A 23,956-nucleotide genomic window follows, 5' to 3' on the forward strand; every position below is an offset into this window, starting at 1 on the left:
TACTTTTTAAGTGTAGTATGTGTAGTATAATGAGGAACAGGAATGAAATGAATTTTAAATTACTTTCCAAAACATATGAAAATCTACAGCACACACACACACACACACACACACACACACACACACACACACACCTTCATGTTCAAGCCATTCAAGTAATTTATCACAAGATATATGTAGAAAGAGAGTCCTAACTGTTATCATAATTTATGCTTTATTCATCTTTTTTTTTTACAAAAACATGTGGTAATGAGGCCTTATGAGCCATTGGCTATGACTCCGCTTGACTGACATAAAAATATCAAGCCATATTATTAGGAGGAATCTTTCCTAGAGACCAGAATTCTAGATTCTATGAATAATATAACAATGTATTTAAAGCACAGAAAGTGTGCTCTCTTCTGTATGAACCTGCATGAGTCAACAAAAAGTCCTCTTTGGGTGGGCCATCGATCACATTTCCAGTCCTGCAGATATAAGCATCCTGATGTGTCTCTAAAAGTGGTCTCTTCATGAGTGACAACATACACAGCCCCTGTCAGGAGCCACTAGAATGATGTACCCTTTGGTACTGAGCACGGGCACGAATTTCACTTCTCTTCCACAAGTTTTCCCAGAATGTGTTCCCTTGAAGCAACCTGCTAGTGAAAGAAATTAGTTGGGATGTGTCAGGTCAGTATCCTGCCCCTGTTTCTCCACCCCAAATATTTCCTGCAGCTTGGGCACAAATGCTTTGACTCCTGCATGGCCTAGTGTTGGTACTGCCAGCATTTATACATCAAGCTTCCCAGCAAGCAGACTGGGACTTACCGTTTCTTAGAGAAGTGCTGGTCTATTTCTTCTAGTGATTGTCCTTTGGTTTCTGGTACAAAAAAGTAAATAAACAGAACAGCCACAACTCCGACTACTCCATAGAGAAGGAACAACCATGATAAACCAATGGCATCTGAAAGTAGTAGTAAAAACAAGATTACTTTATGACAAACTCTTTTGCTTGGATATGGTGAAGGCTCATTTATCAAATCTGAATAATGCTGTGTGGTGTAACAAAAATAATAAAAAATATAAAAAGCTAATCTCTCTACACCAGCAGCAGCAGCAGCAGAAGCTGTTACATCACACTGCCCTACCCGATGACAAATGCTATAGAGACCATGATGTTGTGCAGGAGACAACCTTACATATTCCCTCAGTGCAGTGGCAGCTTTTCTGTCAATGGGCCAATTCCAGTTTGGAGATCAGATTCAGCACTTTGGATAGCACTTTTAAAGTTTGAACTAAAACATGGAACAGATTCACCATCCCACTGACATGGAAGCCACCAGCCATGGTGGCTCCTCAGGTGATAAACATGGAAACTTTTAAGCACTTGTCATATGCCTACAAGAGCCAGAGTAGTGTAGTGGTTTGACTAGGACTTTGGGAGATCAGCCATAGAACCCCTCTGGATGACCCTGGGAAGGCATTAGCAAGCCTTCTCTGAATAAATCTTGTTAAGAAAGCCTGACTTATGGAAACTCTTCTTGGCTGACTTTCCAGGGCGATAGGATTTCCATATGCATAGGTTTCCAAAAGTCAGAATTTCCTTGGAGACACATAATAACAATAACAACATGTCCAGGCTCTCTGCTCACACAGCCAGCCAACCCAGACCCTGTTCTCAAGCCTGCTATGAAGCAGAGAATGCTGCAGGGAAAACATCAATTGGAAGCAATGCTTATACAAACCAATGAGGTCCAAGAAGGTGAGACTGATCAGGAGATTGGCAGCCCAGCTGAAACTGCTGCAGAAGGCAAAGGCTCTTCCTCGGATGCTAGCAGGATAGATCTCACTGAGGATGAGCCATGTCACTGTGGCAAGAGAAAGGAAGGCAGAAGAACATAAGTAGGAAGGATGAAATAAAACATCTTGTCAAGAAAGCCCTAGCACTATTTTTTCCCATAGTACCAGGGAACTAACTGGTGGGAAAGGTGTTAATGAAAAAATGTATACACAGGAGAGAGTGATAGATACTTAGAAATTTGAAACTAACTAGAGTGAGGACAGTGTTTCACAAACTCATTGAAACAGAGCCATCTTGTCAATGGCTTCTGACTGGCAAACACAAGTTCTCCACTTGCCATGGTGAGGATGTATGGCTTGTTTTGGAGAATCTCGCATACAGGGGCGGCAAGATTGAAGATTGCCAAAACTTTGAAAGCTATCCCTGGACTTTCATTTCAGATATCTTAATAGACTATGGCCAGCTGCACTTGCAGAAAAATTGACTAGCCATTTTCACACGATAAAAGCAGAAATAAAAGGAAGACAACTTTGCTGTAACTTGTTACTCACATTTAATGCATTTTCAAGAACTGGATGGCTGAGATGGACTGCCAGCTAATGAACTACAGTTTTGGTGCAGCAGTTATTATATAGAGTAACTAATAATTGGCATATGGGTAGATGGACAGATAATCTTGACTTCCTGGGATAGTCGAGGCTTGATTTGTTCAAGGAACCATTTGTTTTTGTTTTGGGATTTGTTTGGTTTTTTGTTTGTTTGTTTGTTTTGGCTGTCCACAGTATTCTTAGCACTCTTCTCCAGGACCAAATCTCAAATGAGTTTATTTTCTTCTTATCTGCTTTTTTCACTGTCCAATGGTTTGGACAATTCAGACTTTAGTGCTGAGCTGTATATCTTAGGATATATTAGGATCTTGTCTAATTTTTTTCAGAGCTGCCCTCCCCATTCCTAGCCTTCTTCTGATTTTTTGGTTGCAGTCACCATTCTGCTTAACATTTGATCCAAGGTATGGAAAATCTTTTAACTATTTTGATCTCTTCATTGTCTAGGTTGTCCCAGGCTTGTAGATCAAGCCTGAAATCTCTCTGGAAGCCAAGATGACCAAACTGAGGATGTCGTATCTTGGCCACATTATGAGAAGGCATGACTAATTAGAAAATATAATAATGTTATGAAAGGTGGAGGGTAGTAGAAAGAGAGGAAGACTGCATGTCAGATGGAAAGTTTTAATCAGGAAGGTCACAGGCCTAGCTCTACCTGACCTAAGCAGAGCAGTGGAGGACAGGAGGTCTTTAAGGTATCTAATCCACATGGCTGCCATGAGTCAGGACTCAGGGTCATCTTGAGGGCAATTAACAACAAGACAGATGGATAGATAGATGCACAGGCAAACATAGTATTTATGGGTGATTTAATTTGATATATGACTAAATTTGACATATTGCTATAATTATATTGTTAATTGGGGTGGGGGTTGGGTGATAGGAATCTGTTCCAAGCATGAACTTCACTCTTTCCCATTCTCTCTCCATATATACATATACACTTGTCCCTCCATATTCACTAGGGTTAGGGGCACAAGACCCCTGTGAATATGGAAAAATTGCAAATAACAAAAACAATATGCTTTTACCTGAGAGAACACCTCTCTAGGAATCTCTAGGTCCTCCAGTGCAACTCTGTGGTCAACGTCCGACAGACGCTGACCACAGAACTGCACTGGAGGAGTTACAAATGCCTAGTAGAGTATTCTCTCTAGGTCTTTCAGTGCAACTTTTAGTTAAAGTTGACCATAGAGGACCTAGAGATTCCTAGAGAGAACATATTAATCAAATCCATGAATAATCAAATCTGCAAATATTAAAGCCACAAATATGGAGGGATGGTGCATATATATTTTGAACAGTCTTATCAAATATATGTGAAAGCCTTGTTATGTTACAGAAACCAGCAATCACTAAAAGTTGCATAAAGCAAGGGGTGTACAACTGTGGTTGGTCTGGGTACCCATTTGTTGCCACTGTGACCCACCAGGAGCCACACAGACTCCAAAAATGTCCCTAACATGGCCAGAACTCGTTCTGAAGTCTTTTCACAGTATACAATTGTAGCATTATGATTAACTTGCCATGGCAACATCCAGTGGAATCCTGGGAGTCTGAATTTAGAGAATTTACAGTCCTCAGCCAGAGAGCTCTAGTGCCTCAACAACCTACAAACCCTAGGATCCCCCAGGATGTTGTCACAGCAGTTAAAATGGAATCACAGTGCTATAACTGTATAGTGTGAAAGGGCCTCTGGTTTTTAAAATAGATTTTTTTTAAAAAATGTAAACACAGTGTCAGAGGGCCCCACACACTACTGAAAAGATGAATTGCCTCTCCAGGGGACCTTTTACACTACACAAATGTAACATTTAACTGCCATGGCTGGATCCTATGGGATCCTATAGTTTATAGTTTGTTGAAGCACTAGAGGAGTTTTCGAGCACAAAATTCTAAATGCTCCTTCCTGAACAGGAAATACCAGGATTCCATAAGCCCTGGTGGCGCAACAGTTAAATGCCTGTACTGCAGCCACTCACTCACAAACCATAAGATTGCGAGTTCAATATCAGCCAGTTCAATTCTAGCCAGGGCTCAAGCTCGACTTAGCCTGGCATCCTTCCGAGGTTGCTAAAATGAATACCCAGCTTGTTGCGGGCAATGAGCTTACAGTTGTAAACCGCTTAGAGACTGCTTAGGAGATATGAATGCGGTATATAAATGAAGCTGTTACTGCTATTGCTAGTGGTAATGCTATAATTGTGTATTGTGAAAGGGCCCCAGGAGGGTTCTAGAAGAGGTGATTTACCTTTGTGTGTGTGAGAGAGAAAAAGGGCAGTCTGCAAAGGCAAGAGGGATCAAGAACCATAAACATCTTTGGGGTCACATACTGTCCCAGGGCCTCCATACCCTACAGTATTTTATAGATGAAAACTGGGACATGTGTGGCCAAGCAACTTCAGAGCTGGTAAAGATGGCAAGTTTATCAATGAGAAGGAAAACACAAGCTAGGAGAAGTTGCAGTGGTCTGCTTTTGTCTGTGCTTACTGGGAAAAACTGGGTCAGCATGAAGCTAGTCAAAACAGCCACAGCCAAATGAACACAGTTGGAGGGTCTGGGCTTCATTTTGGGCAGCCCAAACCTTTGCAGGAGAAAGCTTTAGTTGCCATCCTGCAAACAATTAGTTAATTTGTATCTTACTAACAGTGCCATCCTATGTGTGTTTACCTGTATGTAAATTCCACAGAGTTCAGAGAAACTTATTCCCAGGTAGATAGGCAAAGGGTTGCATTTGAAGAATGGTTGTTTCCCTCCCCTCAAGATTAGAATAATCTCCTGCTTTGGCTTGAAGTTCTCACCCTTCCACTATACTGTCTTTTGATGATGACAACAGGGGATACCACGGAAACTAGAGAGGTCTTTTAGGACATTAGTCTTTTTTATTATTATATTATATTTATTTATATCTCACTCTTCTCCCAAAACTCAGACTCAGGGGATCTTCATTAAAAGCAAGGATGGATAATAAGCAGCTCTCCAAATGTTGTTGAATAGCAATTCCCATCAATATACACAATGGAAAGAGATTGCTGCAGTCCAACATCTGGAAAAAAAACCTTTTCAGTATGAAGGATTCATGCATTCAGCTTTCATCACACTCATTCTATTATGGCCCATACAGCTACCTGATAAAACTTGAACCATATCCACATACTTCCAGGTCCATTCATATGAGTGGGATGTAAAGTGTGAAAGCATAAGGGGGAGACTTACTTGGTCCAAATCCAATTGAGAATGCACTCACAAAAGCCATCAGGCTTAGCAATGTAATCCAATTTAGAAGCATATATTTCTTCGAAGGAGCCTCACAGACAGATGAGCTGGGACCTTGTTCTTTTCCTTCAAATGAGCGATTGAGAAAGGGGACCTGCTCAGTGTGTGAAGGAATGGTTGCTATTCTCTCTCCGTTTTCACTACTGGCAAGTGTTTTGGCAACAGCTGCTGATCCTGTGAGGGCAAAAGTTGATTTCACTGGAATTTCACTAGGACCTGATGCCAGTGGGAAATATGATGAAGGTGGCTCAGAGGAAACAGACTTTATGGGAAGGTGACCTGAGCTGAAGGAAGAGTTGCTTGACTCAATAAGTGTTTCACAGTCTCTTGTCATCTCTAGTGGAATAGAACAACTGGTCAATCCAATAATAGATACTGACAAGGCCATCACTATACACCCAGCCATCAACAACACCCTCCTGCCAGCCCTATCTGCAAGAACCATTGCAAAAAGAGTTGCAAGCACCTTCATCACTCCAAGACCAACAGAAGCTAGGATGGCAGAAGAGTCACTCTGAAATCCCACAGATCGGAATATGGTGGAAGCATAGCAAAGGATGTTGGGCTGCCCTGTAAATTGCAGAAAGAGTACCAATCCTAGCCCCACCAAAGTCCGGCTCCTCATGTTGTCCTTGGATTTAAATAGGTCTGTGAAAGAATAATGCTTTTCTTTATGGCATGATGGCAAGAAAGCTTCACCATCTTCATTCTTCTGAAATTGGATGAGGCTTTTGCGACTCCCACTGTAGTGTACATTAATGTTCACACAGTTTTTTGGAAGAAACAGAATGCTGAGAAATTGAATGACTGCTGGACCAACAGCGAGGCCAAACATGTAACGCCAACCTTCCTTGCTTTCTGAAAAGAAGTAATTCAGTGCATATGAAAGTAAAAATCCCATGGTGATGCCAGTTTCATAGAGGGAAACCAGCATACCCCGTTGATGGGGAGCCACCATTTCAGAGACATAAATGCAGCATGCCATAGATGACATGGAGATTGCAAAGCCTATGGTCATGCGCCCACAAATGAGCCAAAGAAGTGACCCAGCAAGTGTCAGGATGAGGGTGCCACACAGTAAAACTGCATTACTGACCAATATTGCTTTCCGTCTTCCCTGTCGGTCAATGAAGATGCCCCCAACTAAAGAAGCCAGGAGACCACCAGTGAGTAAAGAACTCACAAGGACTTCCTGTTCAAAGCAGCCAAGATGGAAGTCTACTTGCAGCTGTAGCAAGGCCCCAGAGATAATTCCGAGCTCATATCCAAATATTAGTCCACCAAGGAGTGCGACAGTTGCAGACAACAGGAGGACTAGTAGTGCCTGTCCTGCAAAAGAAGAAGAAAAAAATATAAGGTCTCATTAATTTTCACATTTGTACCAGAGATGTGAATCCTGTGGCCCAGCAGATGTTGGTGACTGTAAGTCCTAGCTGTCCTTGCTAGCACAGCCAATGAGGAAAAATGCTGTGAAATGCAGTCCAACTAGACGTACGTGTGTGCGCGCGCGCACTCTGAAGAATTCTCATACCTGAAATAGGAAAGAAAAATCAACTTTCTTATAAAAACTGAACTTGGTATTGTACATGGAAACAAGCACAGAGATCTAAAAAAGTAAAGTCTGGAAATGTTACTCCAGGGGAACAAATCCAGGCAACTACACCTTTAGTCAACCTCTACCAAAATAGAATTATCTCTGTTCACAAGCACTATATGTATATGCCCTGTCCTTTTTGCAAACAAGATGCTCTCATCCTTAATAGCTCAACAGGCTGATTATTCAGTCATACTTGTTCCAAATGAATTTGCTACTTTGTTGATCCCTGGAAGGATAATTATTCTGGTTTCAAAATTCATATGTTGATAAAGCCAAAAGACATTTGAAAGGGAATACTGGTATGATTGTTTTACATGAAATAAATGCAGGGATTCATAGGGTAATTCAGCCCAACAAAATCAGTTCTGACTAATTCAAATCCCATGATTTCCAATGGGACTCATTCATTACCAGCTTTAGGTGGATACAGGTTGTAGCATGCGACTAACCAAGGACGATTAAGAAATGGGCATTTTCCATATAGACTGGTTATATATAGACTGCTCTAGAGCGGCCGAATGTCTTTGGAGACAGTCCAAAGAGTGGGCTGATTTTATCCATTTCAAATTTGTTCTTTCTTCCTTCTCATGCACCCTCTCTATGACAAAACAGAATTATTACAAATCATTGATCTCCGCCAATGAGAGGCGCCCGCAGCATTTGTTCTCCACCTTCAACACTTTGCTTAAACCTCCCTCTCCTCCTGTCTCTTCATCATTCTCTCCTAATGACTTTGCTAATTATTTCATCTCTAAGATTTCCACTATTCGCTCTGAGATAGTCTCCCCCCGATTCTTCTTCTGCTCTTAATCTTCTATCGCCCTCGCCTAACAAATTTTCTGTGTTTCCTCCTGCCTCTTTGGATGAACTCTCTACACTTCTGAACTCTTCCAAACCTGCAACCTGTTCTCTTGATCCAATTCCTACTCGTCTTCTAATCTCTATAGCTCCCTCCTTTCTGCCCTCGCTTCTCCATATCTTCAATCTCTCTCTCTCTCTACAGGCTCCTTCCCTTCAGACTTCAAACATGCTTTCATTTCCACAATTCTGAAAAAAACTTCTCTTGACCCCTCCTCTTTGTCTAGCTATCACCCGATTTCTCTTCTTCCCTTTCTTTCTAAGGTTTTGGAACGGGTTGTTTATTCACGCTGTCTTGAGTTTCTTGAAGCCAACTCCATCCTCGATCCCTTTCAGTCTGGTTTCCGCCCAAGGCATTCTACTGAGACAGCTCTCACTAAGATTTCGAATGACCTTTTACAGGCCAAGGCTAATGGCCTTTACTCTGTACTCATTCTTCTTGATTTGTCTGCTGCCTTTGACACTGTTGATCACTGTCTTCTAGTTGATATACTTTCTGACCTTGGTTCTCAGACTCTGTTCTCGACTGGTTTAGATCTTACTTGTCTGGCAGATCTTTTGCAGTAGTTGCAGGGGGGCAGACTTCTTCTCCTGTTCCTTTATCTGTTGGAGTTCCCCAAGGCTCTGTTCTGGGTCCCCTTCTGTTTTCTCTCTACACACTGTCCTTAGGAAAACTCATTAGCTCTCTTGGCTTTTCCTACCATCTGTATGCTGATGATACCCAGCTGTATCTTTCTGCCCCTGACCTTTCTCCAAGGCTTGAACAGCAAATTTCGTCTTGCCTCACAGCTGTCTCGCAGTGGATGTGCCATCGGCATTTGAAGCTCAACATGTCCAAGACAGAGCTTCTTGTCTTTCCTCCTAAGCCCACCCTTCAACTCTCCTTTTCTGTCTCTGTGAACAACATTTCTATTCAACCAGTCCAGCAAGCCCTCAGTCTTGGTTTTATCTTTGATTCTTCTCTGTTGTGTATCCCTCAGATCCAGACCACAGTCAAGGCTTGTAGATTCTTTTTGTACAATATTGCCGAAATCCGACCATATCTCTCCGCCTCTACTGCCAAGATCCTAGTCCATGCCTTAGTGATCTCACGACTTGATTACTGTAACGTCCTCCTGGCTGGGCTTCCTCTTTCTCACCTCCATCCTTTAATCTCTGTTCAGCTGCACGCATTATCACTTCCACCCACTGCTCTGACCACATCTCTCCTGTGTTGGCATCCCTTCACTGGCTCCCCCTCCCTTTCCACATTCAGTATAAGCTCCTGCTGTCAGCATTTAAAGCCCTCCATGGACTGGCCCCTCCTTACTTATCAGACCTTATTTCTCCTCACCTTCCCACCAGGGCCCTCCATTCTGGTAGTCAAGGTCTGCTGTCTCAGCCCAGGATTTCCCATCCTGGATTCGCCACTTTTCACTTGCTGCCCCTCACTCCTGGAACCTTCTTCCCCCACAAGCAAGAGCCATCACTTCTTTAACCAGATTCAAAAGGGAGTTGAAAACCATCCTGTTCAGAGAAGCCTTCCCAGGCATTGCATAATTGTCACTTACTATTTGATGTTTTTTTGGTGCCTGTTTATCAAACCATTTCCTGTGTTGCTATGTACTGTATATGCATTATCCTACTTGAGAGTATGTATTTTCCCTAGAAAATGATTAACCATCCATTATGAAGCCAAGCCCTCCCTCCAGTCCATCTGCCTTGGTCCAGGCCTTGGAGGTAGAGAGGAACTGCTGGACTTCTTACCCTTTCCCTCCACCACTCCCTTCTCCTTCTGCGTCATGTCTTTTTAGATTGTAAGCCCAAGGGCAGGGAACCGTCTAACTAAAAAGATTGCATGTACAGCACTGTGTAAATTTACAGCGCTTCATAAATAATGGTTATATATATATATATATATATATATATATATATATATATATAAAACATTAATAGTTAATTTATGAAGTTTAATCTTTCAACTTCAAAACACACTCCTAATAAGTTAGAGAGCAGCATACCAATTAAAGCAGGCACTTGGAGCCTCTTAATTATTATTTTTTAAAATGGTACCTAACATAGACAGCATAGCACACAATGGCTAATAAATTTATATCATAAACCTATTCCTGTCTAATCAGAAGAAATTATATTTGGTAAGATCCCGTACAGTAAGGGTGAAAATCATGTGGTCCTCCCTAAGTTGTTGGATCCCCAGCAATGCTCACTATTAGCTATGCAGGCCAGGAAACATGCAAGCCATAACTGCTATGTAGTACTAGCATAGCATAAACTTACAGTGATGAACATATACTGGATCCCACAGTTTTGCAACCAGTTCCACAGCAGGTATCAAGGCCTTGAGCTCACTCATTGTACATGGCCCAATAGCTCCACACACACCAAGTCAAAAGTGAGTTGGGATTGCATGAACTATTGGCTGCACTACAGTCTACATCTCCACAAATTCAGAAACCACAACCAGCTGTGCAATGATTTTTACACTAGTGTAGTGCCTCAACAGGGTGGGCCTTACTCCCAGGTAGGGATGCATAGCACTGGATGTTTTCTTTTTTGCTCTCTGTAATGCACAGAGAAAATCCTTAAGCTTGAATAGGGAGCCATGCTGTATATCAGCAACTTGCCATGATGAGTTAGTGGCCTCAGGGATCCATTTTAGAAAGTCTTCCTCAGGTAGGCTTGCCATATCCCGCCTGGGGGCGGGACTTTCCCGATTTCCCGCCCCGGTTTGCCCCCGCCCCCGGGCAGGATGTGGCAAGCTGAGGGAGGCTTTGCCTCGCCACTTGGCCTCCGCTCCCCGCCGCGATTGCGGCGAGGCCCGGGGTCCCAGGCGGCGAGTTAAAGCCTCCTTAAGGCGGAGGCTTTGCCTCGCCGCTTGGCCTCCGCTCCCCGCCGCGATCGCGGTGAGGCCCGGGGCCCAGGCAGGGAGGGAATCCTTCACTCAGGGAGGCTTTCCCTCCCCGCCTGGGCCCTGGGCCTCGCTGCGATCGCGGCGGGGGGCGGAGCCCAAGCGGCGAGGGAAAATGTAGGACAAAATTTTCAAATGTAGGACACATTTTGTGTGTCCTACATTTGAAACTTTTGTCCTGCATTTTCCCCGGTTTCGAGGTCCGGAGGTATGGCAACCCTATCCTCAGGTAAATATTTCTTTGTGCTCTGTTTCATCCATATGCCTCCCTGGAAGACATAAAATGCCCTAGTTCTCTGCTGCATTCCTGTCTCAATCTGAGTTCTTAGAATAATTGTAGGTATGTTTGGTACGTGAGAGGAAATCTTCTGTGTGACAATGACGAAGACCAGAACTGCCAGTCCAGTTTCCCTGTAGGGCATTCTAGCTAAGTGCACCCTGACATTTCAGTGGAGTTTATCAGACAAGGGGAATTGGAAGTATAATCCAATGGCAATCTGAACGCAATCATGGGGTTTAACGTTATTGTGTGATAACCCACTACACAGAAATTCAGGCAATGGGAAGTCAGTCCGAACGCAATCATGTGGTTTCACGTTATTGCGTGATAGACTGCCACACGCAAATTTGGGCAATGGCATGCTATTTTCGGGCAATGGGGAGCCAGTTCGAATGCAATGCGTATTCACGTAATTGCGCGAAACTAGCAACTTTAAGTGAATGCATTCTGGCCCCACTTTGTTTTCATTCAAATTTAAGAGAAATTCTTCCCGTTTGATAAACTCTTACGTGAATGCTCATTGCATTCGAACTGGCTCCCCATTGCCCCAAAATAGCATGCCATTGCCCAAATTTGCGTGTGGCAGACTATCACATAATAATGTGAAACCCCATGATTGCGCTCGGACTGACTTCCCATTGCCCAAATTTGTGTGTGGTAGTCTATGGTAGTTAAACTCCATGATTGCATTCAGATTGCCATTGGATTATAATTCCAATTTCCCTTGTCTGATAAACTCCAATGTCAACAGCTTCCCAACCAATGATTGCTTTACATACTGTATATCTTTGTTGGTTTTGTGCCACTTCTTCCTACCTGCCAGGAATTTTGCATGTAAAGAAGTGCTTTGTTGTAATAGCTCAACAAAGTAGAACACCCACCTATGGGCACTTTGCCATGTTGACTATCTTGTATCATCTCACCACACTTCCATATATTTTCCCATTTTCACATCTAATCTTTTGCAAATGTTGTTGTATGTGTTCAAGTCATTTCCAACGTATGGCAACCCTAAGGCTATAAAAGTAGTTGGGTTGGTTTTTTTTTTTTGGTTTTTTTTGCAAGATTTATTCAGAAGTAGTTTGCCAGGAAAGCCTATTTCAGTACTGGAATAATTGGAGACAATTCATATCTGTCTTGGATTGATTCCTGCCCACCATGGAACTCTGTTTTCAGGCACAGAACTGCTGGACAGAAATTGCTCCTGGGTGTGCAATAATAATAATTTTGGTTCCTAGGATAGCAAGAAAAGCTTGAACCAGCCAGCCAGCCCTTAGCAGGATGTGTTTTAGCAAGAGTGGGGAACTTTTGATTGTAACCTTTGGCCTACACATCATAATCAATAAAAAGGAATTATTGTATAGTCCCAAAAAATCTTTGAAACAAGTAGTAAACTGGAAATGACTTCCTCTCACCTCCTGTTGTTAACAAAGGCCTATCCTGGGCCTAAAATTGCTGAGGGGGGTCTAAAAAATATGGTAAAATGCCCCCATGTACCATGGAGGGGAATGCAGCCCTCCAAGGTCTCCTAGGGAGCTAAAGCAGTCCCCTAGGCCTCCACAGTTGCTCACTTCTGATCTAAAGGGTCTAAGGTTGTCCATAAATATTGTGGTGACAAGTTGACAGGGTGAAAGTACAATTAGGACATAGTGGCAAGATCTAAATAAATAATCTGTCATGGTGGAATACATGTATGGTGAGGAACCACAGCAAGATCTCAAGAAGCAAGAGCTCACAGCAAAATCTCAAGAAGAATTCTCACTGAAGGCTAACTATCGCCTGATACAGACAGGCCAACATAAAGCTGCTTCGAGTCACTTTGGAGGTATGCTGTTTAAATGATACATGCATCCTAAGAGTCCAGAAGTCACACCAAATCCACACTCCAGTCCTAAGCACTGGAGTGCAGCTTTGGTGCAGCTCCCAGACTCTTAGGACTCATGCATCATTGAAACACCATACCTCCAAAGTGACCTGAAGCAGCTTTATTTTGGCCTGTCTGTATAGGGCCAAACTTTTGCAAAACCATAGCTCAGATAGGAGGAGATGACAGGATGAAATATTCTGACCAAGAACAATTTGGACTCTTAATATTTTATTGCAGGCTATTCTTTTGCAGCCACTGTATTTAAATCCTTAAGAAATTTCACAATCATATTCCAGAGATTTCAATGAGACAAACATCTGATGCTAGAGTTGTACCTTGCAGTTACCATCTTAACTGAGAAAAACATCATGACAAAATTCTATCATCATCATACCCCCACTTTTTTTTTTTTTTTTTTTTGCCTGAAGAAGCCAGTGGAGCTTCAAAAGTTTCCATCATGTGTTTTGTGCATTTTGTTTGACACAATGAAGGGTTTTTGTTTTGTTTTGTGGATTTTGGACATTATTGTACTTTGCTTTTTGTCCAACACTGCTCCCCCTGGATATGTTTTCTTGCTCATAACAGTATGCAGAATGCTTTGTCATAATGTATCCACAGCAGCAGTATCTTAAACAAAGCTAAGGCCATTCTGTTTTGGTACATCCCATTATTTGTATCATTAAGTCACCAATGTGCAGCGGATGCAGAGAGCTGAATCATCCCTGATAGCTCTGTGATGGCTGAACCATCTCTAGTATAATGCACATCATCAGCACTATGTATCAAAAGCTAAGTGATCACAGGTGCTGTGTCTCAAAGTACATCAATGGTTAGTAGCTTTATGCAGTACCACTATCACCATGCCCAGTGAAAATACTAGCAGCTCTTAGGCGCGTTACAGACCGCCCAAAATGGGTGGTCTTGCGCCACTGCCGGTTGCTGCGTCTGGGAACCGCAGCAGCCAAACCACGTGGTTCCCGAGCACAGCAACAAAGAAGCGCCAAAATGGCGCTTCTTCCTGGGCCCCAGATGAGGCGCCGCAAAGCGCGAGGCGCACACTCGCAGCGCCACTTCCAGTGTGCGACATCTGGACGCTGTATGTCCGTGACATCAAAATGGCGGCACCCATCTGTAAAGGGCACTGCCATTTTGACGCACTCATTACACGCGAGGGGCAAGGCACGTGAGGAAGCGCTGCCCCTCGCACATAATGATGGCACCTCAAGGGGCCCGTCTGTAACACGCCCTAGTTTGTTCAGTTGGTACCTTTAAAGGCACCACAATGTTGGTGCATTACAATTATTAACAAGTGGATCTCACATGCCAGGGTCAATGATCAATGGATTACTGCCCTAATAGCCTTAGCTTTTAGAGCAAGGATGGTAATTGTGCAGCCCTCCAGATATTTCTGGACTGCATTTCCCAGCAGGTCTACCATATAGTGATGAATGCTAGAAATTGCAGTTCAGAAACATCTAGAGAGCTATACAATTCCCATCCCTATTTTAAGGGTGCAGTCTCTAAAACAATGCTATTTTTCTTTCACAAAACTATCTGAGATGGATCCAGACTGGGCTGGACATAGATTCCATTGAAACCAATGGACTAAACAAAGATACTGCTTTCATTAAGAACAGAGCAATTCACTCCCTCTGGCCCCAACCCTTCCAACTGGATCCTAGGTATAAGAAGGACATGTCAGGGATGATGGGAGTTGTGGCTCTTCACCTCTGGCCTGGAACTCACCACCTGGTTGTGCACCACGCTGACCAGTTTTGGCCAGTTGTTATATCTTTGCAAGAGTTGCAGAGAACAGGCTGAAGACCCCGACAAACTCTCCAAGCCTTCTCACTCTTGCTTCCACAGAAGTCTTCACCCTTCTTCAGGAGGGTCCTGCTGGCTCTTGTAGCTTCACCCAAGACACCAGACAACTCAGTAGTCTTATATAAAAGATCTACTTTATTCTACTATATACACAGCTCCAAACTATCCAACACAACAATACACCTCACTCCTACTATCCACAACTACTACCCACAAAACACATTGGGATCTATAGTCATCAATATAGTCAAATCAAGGTACCACCTACTGTTGTCTGTTTCCACCCAGTAGGCGTGTACATCATTCCCATTGGTTCTCTTGTTTCTATCCAGATTAGATGATTTCATCATCTCAGCCTTGACCACTTAACAATTCTCAGGTGTGTTCAATTAACCACTTTGCATTTCTGTCCTTGGCATTTAGGACTTGTTAATTGTATTACCATGTACACCTGTGTGGTTGCTACTTGCTTCTGCTGAGTCACTTTGACTCTCACATACATGTTTTATTTCAATCACTGTATGTCCCATGTTGCTTTTTCCTTAACAATCCCCTCCGAAATAAAATATTGTACTGTATGTGGCTTAAAATGTCATTCCAACCATTTGTGTTAACCTTTCATGTTTATCCACTGTTAGTGCTTTTGTAAACAAATCCGCTATGTTATATTGTGTTTCTATGTACCTTAACTCTATTTCTCCTTTTTGAACCATGTCTCTTACATTTTGGTACCTTACACCCACATATTTGGTTCTGTTTTTCAAACTTTCTGTTTCAGCCATTGCTATGCAAGATTGTGAATCTTCTTGAATTTCAACTGGAATTCTAAATTTTTCATTCAGGTCAATTAGCAATTGTTCAATCCATTGTACCTCATTTACAATTTCATTCAGTGCTGCAAATTCTGATTCAGAAGTACTTAGCGCTACGTTTGTTTGTTTTCTACTTCTCCATACTATGGGACTTTCACTATATTTGATGATCATTCCTGTCACTGATTTCTTGTCTCCTAATTCTGATGCAAATGAACTATCTACAAAACAGTCTAGATCTGCGTTGCTGCTTCTTATGATCAACCTTTTGTCTAGTGTTCCTTTCAAGTATCTCAACAAGTGTTTCACAGCTGTCCAATCCTCAACTTTAGGATTGCAAACTCTTCTAGATAAAACGTTAACAGAAAACGCAATGTCTGGTCTAGTGTGGCAAGAAATGAACTGAAGTGATCCTATGATGCTCCTGAAAAATGTCTTGTCCTCAAAATCTCTGGTTGTTGGTTCTGAAATGAAACCAGTTGTCATTGGAGCTTTTACTATCTTGGCATTCTGTAGACCACACTTTTCTATCAAGTTCTCAATCTTCTTTCTCTGACTCAATAAACAATGTCCCTCTTGTGTCCACTCAACATTGATGCCTAAATATGACTTTAACAAACCTAAGTCTTTCAAAACAAACTTTTCTGATAACTCTCTCTTTACTGACTCTATGTCCTGTTTTGACTTTGCTGCCACGCACAAGTCATCAACATAAATCACAAGCACTATGTCTCCTTTTGTATAAACACATGCATCTGCCACGCTTCTCTTGTAACCTAACTTCACTAGCTCATCATTGATACACAAATTCCAAGCTCTAGCACTTTGTTTCAAACCATACAATGCCTTCTTCAACCTATAAACTTTCTGACTTCCATTCTCTTCAAACCCTTGTGGCTGTTCCATAAAAATTTCTTCATCCAAATTTGCATTTAAATAAGCCGTTTCAAAATCAAAATGCTCCACTATCAAGTTCCTTTTTGCTGCTACAGCTAACACCATTCTCAAACTTTCTGGCTTTGCTGTTGGAGAATAAGTCTTATCAAAATTCTCATGCTGTTGTTGTGCAAAACCCTTAGCTACCAATCTTGCCTTGTACTTGATGCTTCCATCAGGCATTTCCTTTCTCTTATACACCCATTTACAACCAATCACTTTCTTATCTTTGGGCCTATTCACAATCTCAAACACATTTTTGTTCACTAAACAACTAAACTCACTTTCCATTGCATCACACCATCTTTCTTGTTCTTCCCTAGAAAAAATTTCTAACTCTTCAAAACTTTCAGGCTCTTCTACTACTGTACAAGCTCTTGCCTGTGTCACAACAAACCTATCTGGTGACTTCCTAACTCTGTGACTACGCCTGGGTACGAATTCTGTTGTTCTGCCTCTTTCCTCATCACTGTCTGCACTAGAAGTTGCTGTCTTCTTGCTAAACCTCTTGTCTTCTGTCATCCTTGTGGTAACTGGTCTTGTTTGTGTCTCTCCATCTGAGGTACTACCACTACTGCTAGTTGAGGCTTCTGGCTTGACTGATACCCCTCCGTTTCCTGAAGTTGGTTCAGTCTGTGCTTGCTGCTCACTTGAGCTACCTAATCTCAAAAACACTTCCTTATTGGCATGCAGCTTGTCCCAGCCAGCATGTCTCTCAAAATTTGCAGACCTGGAGTACTGTATCTCTTTTCCTCTCATGAGAAACTTGTAGCTGTTTCCTGAATACCCTAGGAACATCAGCCTTTTGCTTTTGGGCTCCTTTCCTCCTAAAACAGGCAGGAATGTGCACATGTGCAAATTGACCAAAAACTCTTAGATACTTGAAATTTGGCACTCTCCCATACAAAACTCTGTAGGGAATGTCATCAATTTCTGAATGGTACAATCTATTACTTATATGTATTGCAGTTAGCGTAGCTTCACCCCAGAAGCTTTCTCCAACGCCTGCATCTGCCATCAAACATGCAGAAATCCTTTTGATGTCCTGGATTTTTCTCTCTGCTAAACCATCCTCACTTGGACAAGCAGGATTGGTGGTTTCATGTCTTATCCCCACCTTCTGGAACCAATTATACAGTTGATTATTTAAAAATTCGCCACCTCTATCTGTGATAATAGTCCCAACTTGACTATCAAACTGTCTTTCTATCATCCTGACCCATGCTTTTAAACTTTGCCCAGCTTCTGACTTATTTTTCAATATTCTTACATATGCAAATCTTGAAAATCTATCAACAATTACAAGAAAATATTTGCTTCCCCCTAGTGACAAACAATTAGCTTGGGCTACATCAACATGTACATATTGAAATGGCCTTTGAGCAATCCTCTTTGACTTCTTGGCAACTGGATACGCTCTGACCTTCACTTGGTTACATACAGTACAGTCTAAATGATTTTTACATTCTGCTACTTTCAAATCTGGACACATGCTTATTAAACTTTTTAAACTCTTAAAACTTGCATGGCCAAATTTTCTATGCAGCTCATGTATGCAGTCTTTGTGCAATGGCACATTGTCAATATTGTTGGCATTCTCAATCTTATAACTATCAACATTTTCTTCCAGGAAATAAAGCTTATCCTTCTTTAAGCCTATGCCACGCAGTTCCCCATTCAAAGTTATTTTACACAAGTTCTTTTCAAAAGTGACTATGTAGTCTCTGTCTGTTAATTTGCTCACTGATAACAAGTTGTTTTCTAATTCCTTAACATGCAAAACATCATTAAAGTTTTCTTTCAACCCTGGAATGTAAACTGTTCCCATTTGATTTACAGTATTAAGCTCATTCCCATCAGCCAAAACTACGGCATTAACATTGGCTGGCTTTCTCTCACTAATTAAATTAATGTTATTACACATAGAGGACGAAGCTCCAGAATCTACGAGCCATTTTGAATTTGCTTTTTGTCTTTCTTTTATCATGGTGGCAAACACCTTATTATTATTTCTATTGTCCTTCAAAAAAGGCGGCTTGGATTGCTTCTGCCTCTGGTCATGTCGAGGTTGCCAACTGCTCTCTTGCTTGCTTCTCTCAGCAGCCAAAAGCTTGCAGTGCCTCCGCAGGTGTCCAATCTTTTTACAGTAAAAACATCTCCGTTGCTCCCTCAAAGAAGCTGCCTGGTCCAGCCCATGCACATCAGGCTTGGCTTGCTCTCTCGGCACACTCTTGGATATTGGAGCCTCGTCTCTCTCGGACAGTCTCCTTTGGTTCTCTTCCAGAATTCTGGCCACAACTAAGTCTCTCGTTAATTCTTCAGTTGGTAAGTTTTGCAGAGCATTTGTGATGTTGCCCCAAGTAGGGTCTAGGGACTCAATCAAGATATAACACTGTTGTTCTCTGCTAATTTCGACGCCTCTAAGCTCAGCCTGGACAAATAAATCTTGCATGTTTCTCAAATGCTCTTTCACACATTGCCCTTTTTGCATCTTCTGCCTATAAATTCTTTTTGACCACAGCATTTTTGCAAAGGCAGTTGAAGGAGTGTGTAATCTCTGCAGAGTGTCCCACACTTCTTTGGCGGTTTCCTTATCTCTAACATCGTTAATCAAGTCTTCTTCCAGCATTAGGAAAAGACAAGCCTTAGCTTTACTATCTTTCTCTTTCGTAGCTGCAGTTGCTGCGGCTGGCAATCCTGCTTCAACAGTGGCCCATAAACTTTCTTTTACTAGCAGAGACTGGGCATAAATCTTCCAGGTGGAGTAGTTGCTTCTATTCAATTTGCTAAACTTCAAAATCTCCATTTTAATTTGTGCAGTGACTCAATTGACACAGTCCTTCTGAGTATGCACAGCTGACCCCTTTCGGGCTTAATCAAAACACAGGAGGAGTTACTCACGGAGCTTTTCAGTGCAGCGTAAACAGCTTGCTCTGATCTGTCTTCCACTCTCTGGAACTTTCAGCTTCTGTGGATGCTGGGTGCTGCAGTGACTGGGCCCATAACCCTTGTCAGGGATGATGGGAGTTGTGGCTCTTCACCTCTGGCCTGGAACTCACCACCTGGTTGTGCACCACGCTGACCAGTTTTGGCCAGTTGTTATATCTTTGCAAGAGTTGCAGAGAACAGGCTGAAGACCCCGACAAACTCTCCAAGCCTTCTCACTCTTGCTTCCACAGAAGTCTTCACCCTTCTTCAGGAGGGTCCTGCTGGCTCTTGTAGCTTCACCCAAGACACCAGACAACTCAGTAGTCTTATATAAAAGATCTACTTTATTCTACTATATACACAGCTCCAAACTATCCAACACAACAATACACCTCACTCCTACTATCCACAACTACTACCCACAAAACACATTGGGATCTATAGTCATTAATATAGTCAAATCAAGGTACCACCTACTGTTGTCTGTTTCCACCCAGTAGGCGTGTACATCATTCCCATTGGTTCTCTTGTTTCTATCCAGATTAGATGATTTCATCATCTCAGCCTTGACCACTTAACAATTCTCAGGTGTGTTCAATTAACCACTTTGCATTTCTGTCCTTGGCATTTAGGACTTGTTAACTGTATTACCATGTACACCTGTGTGGTTGCTACTTGCTTCTGCTGAGTCACTTTGACTCTCACATACATGTTTTATTTCAATCACTGTATGTCCCATGTTGCTTTTTCCTTAACAGGACATCCCATGGCGATTAGAAGGATTTAATTCTAAGTAAGCATGCTTGAGATTGCAAACTTGGAACTTTCAGTCTGAAATACTGGTCTTATAATTATTTCAAAAGTAAAACTTCTAGAAATGGAGATGTAATATGGCAATGCTTTACTTTCTGGGGTGTTAAAATTTATGTGTCAATTTTTACAGTCATTAGTGCATTTGGCATAGTGTGTTACCATACACTACTTTTTGTTGTTAAATAAATTAGCATTTACTACATTGCTTTCAGAATAACTTCTATCTTTTATTTCCCTTGTGACACATACGGAGAAGGCATGCTGTCTGTGCACCTGTCAGTGCTGTTGGAAACTCTTCCTGTGCACAGGTAGCCAATTACAAATTATATTTATTCAGGATGGGTAAAAGAGCTTTGCAAAAAACTGGAAAGGATCATTAGTTTCTACCTGCAAACTCTATTAGGTGCATATGGTGTTTCTGTGAATACTGCAGCTGATTCAGTTAGGCGGGATACAAACCGCCATATAGTACGTCTTCTATACGTACTAGGGTTAGGAAGGGGCGGTGCTTCCGCACCCCCCTAACCCTAGTACGTATAGAATACGTACAACATGGCGGCGCCCCTTCCACATGGGGGCCGCCATGTTTACGTACTGGACGCATAGCGTCCAGACGTGTCGCGGCGCCTATGACGTCGCGAATGCGCCAGCGGCGCCTCGCGACGTCATAAAGGCGCCGCAAAAAGAAGCTCCGAAATGGAGCTTCTTTTTTGCTCCGCGCGGGAGCCGCGCGGTTTGGCTGCTGCGGCTCCCTCACGGAGCAAATGGCGCTGGCGGGAGACCGCCGCAAAGCAGCGGTCTGTATCCCGCCTTAGACTCACCTGCAATTCCCACTACTGTTATGGCTACTAATGGTTTGTGAGCTTTGATTAAAATGCACCTTGTTACTAAACAGTGGTTGTATTAAAAGGAAAGTGGGAAATACGAAGCAGAGGAATAACTGGCAAAGCATGGCTTACTAGAGCAACAATGCCCATGAAATCCACAACAGCATTATGCCACCAAGCTGTTCCATAACCAAATACTCACAAGTGCAGCTGGCCACACATGTCAGGTGGTGAACACTTAGAGGAATCCTATATATGTCTAAGCAGAAATAAGTTCCACTGAGGTCAATGGGATTTATTTCCACAGAGGTGCATACAAAACTGCAGCCTAAAAAGGTAATTATTGGCATGCATTTATTCATTAAATTTATTTATTGTACCAGAAACATAAAGATCCCAGATACTGAAAACAATGAAACTCATAACAAAAGTTTATAAAATTGGGGTGGTGGACAGCAGCAGATAAAAACAAATTCATGAATACAAAAAATAAAGATAATGTGAAACAGGGATGGGCAGCTTGTGGACCTCGAAACATTGCTGAATTGTAACTCCCATCAGTCAGTGCTAGCATGGTAAATGATTATGAGATGAACAGTCCAGCTAACATCTGGAAAGCCATAGGTTCCCTACTCCTGCCTTAAAAATTCATGCTGGCTTAAATGTATTTTAATAATAATAATAATAATAAATATTCTTTAGTTCTAAAACTAAGAGATCTAAACGCCTGTGGCTTTTTAAAAAAGTCTTTGCCCCATATCAAAAACTATAAACAAGCATGGCTGTCAGGTGAGCCTCCTTTGGAAGAGGATTGCGAAGTTTCAGTGCTGTGACTCAGAAGGTTCAGAACTTGAAGAAGTACTTAGCTATAACACCTAGATCTGCCCAGCCAGCATGACGACTAGCATGGTGGACTGGTTCAGGAAGTTGTAGTCCAAAAACCAAGGGAAGAAAACATTGTTGAGCTCCGAGAAGCCATGAAAAACTGCAGGAGAGCTTTAGCGCTCTTGGCATTAGGGAAAGCTGGCTGAGGACAAAAGGATCCAAGAGATATGCAGGCCCTCAGCTATGTAGTTTCTGGTTCCTTAATGTAGCCAGCCCCAAACTGTTACCCTCCAGATGTGTTAGAGTACCACATCCATAATTCCCCAGCCAGCTACACCAGGTTAGGGGAGACTACCTTCATTCAACAAAGAATTACACTGCAGTCCTAACTCATCAACAGCTGAAACACAAAACATTTTCATGCAAGTTCAGGACTGATCAGCAACATTGCTGGTTTTGGTCCATTCTGCATGAATTTCCCAAAACTTGGCACAGAAATTGGAAACAAGTTTCAAGAAATATAGGTACTGTACTATCACTCACTATATGTTGTTTCATTTATACCACACATAAAATTGTCAGCTGCAACCTAAGCAACATCAACTAAATTCCCTGAGGTTGTTGTTAAGACAGGGGTTTCCCAAAGTGTGACAATGAAATGTAGAAATGAGATACTTTAATCATGTACCTTCCTGGTAACATGACAAATCTACTATTACCATAGGAATAGGGGACAACAGAGAGAGAACCCAAGAAAGTAGTTGTAGAGCTGGATTTGTGGAAGGCACAGTCTATTGAAAGATATGATTATGGCTTTGAGCTAGAGCAGGGGTCGGCAACCTCCGGCCTGTGGGCCGGATGCGGTCCCCGGAGGCCTTCGTTGCGGCCCCCGGGGGCGGTTGCCACCGCTGTCGCCGCGCAAAAAATAACGGCGCCCATAGTGGCAAAAAGCCGCACTGGGCTCCGCCATTTTTCGCCCAAAATGGCGCAGAACTCTTGCACGACCTTCTTTGAGGTCACGCGAGAGTTCGGTGCCATTTTGGGCAAAAAAATGGCGGTGCCCAGAGCGGCTTATTGCCACTCTGGGCGCCGCCATTTTTTCGCCCAAAATGGCGGCGCCCAGAGGTGCAGTCTCACGCGACCTCAAACAAGGTCGCGCGAGACTTCGGCCTCCAGGAGGCCCGATGCGGCCGAGGGAGCCCTCGAATAGGGCTCCGACGGCCGCATCGGGCCTCTGGAAGGCCCGCTGAAGCCGTCGGAGCCCTGTTCGAGGGCCCCGGCAACGGCATCGGGCCTCCAGGAGGCCCGATGCCGTCGCTGGCGCCCTCAAAGAGGGCTCCGACAGCCGCATCGGGCCTCTGGAAGGCCCGCTGAAGCCGTCGGAGCCCTGTTCGAGGGCCCCGGCGAGGGCATCCCGCCTCCTGGAGGCCCGATGCCGTCGCTGGCGCCCTCAAAGAGGGCTCCGACGGCCGCATCGGGCCTCTGGAAGGCCCGCTGAAGCCATCGGAGCCCTTTTCGAAGGCCCCGGCGACAGCATCGGGCCTCCTGGAGGCCTGATGCCGTCGCTGGCGCCCTCAAACAGGGCTCCGGCGGCGGCAGCGGGCCCCTGGAAGGTACAATGCCGCCGTCACAGCCCTGTTTGAGGACTCTGGCAGCGGCAGCAGGCCTCCTGGAGGCCCGATGCCGTTGGTGGCGCCCTCCAACAGGGCTCCAGCGGTGGCAGCGGGCCTCCAGGAGGCCCGGTGCCGTCGCTGGGGTCCTCCAAGAGGCTTTTTTGCCGGCCTCTGACAGGGCCTGCAAAGATGGGGAGGCCGGGC

The 23,956-nt window shown here is 43.3% G+C and overlaps 1 protein-coding gene across 1 annotated transcript in view; it reads right to left on the bottom strand.

The window, feature by feature from the left end:
• Positions 1–229: 229 nt before the first annotated feature.
• The window catches only part of SLC2A10 (solute carrier family 2 member 10), a 30,866-nt gene continuing 7,139 nt past the window's right edge, over positions 230–23,956 (bottom strand). The window contains exons 2-5 of the mRNA XM_089518505.1: positions 5,605–6,993; positions 1,728–1,850; positions 811–946; positions 230–638 (exon numbers count right to left, since the gene is read on the bottom strand). Of these exons, the coding sequence (XP_089374631.1) occupies positions 539–638; positions 811–946; positions 1,728–1,850; positions 5,605–6,993 (1,748 nt within the window). The 3' untranslated portion in view covers positions 230–538. The remainder of the gene's footprint in view (positions 639–810; positions 947–1,727; positions 1,851–5,604; positions 6,994–23,956) is intronic.

The sequence above is a fragment of the Sceloporus occidentalis genome, unplaced genomic scaffold (assembly GCF_023333645.1).
Source record: "Sceloporus occidentalis isolate IW3139 unplaced genomic scaffold, rSceOcc1.0.p SCAF_3, whole genome shotgun sequence".
In the NCBI taxonomy this organism is placed as follows: domain Eukaryota; kingdom Metazoa; phylum Chordata; class Lepidosauria; order Squamata; family Phrynosomatidae; genus Sceloporus; species Sceloporus occidentalis.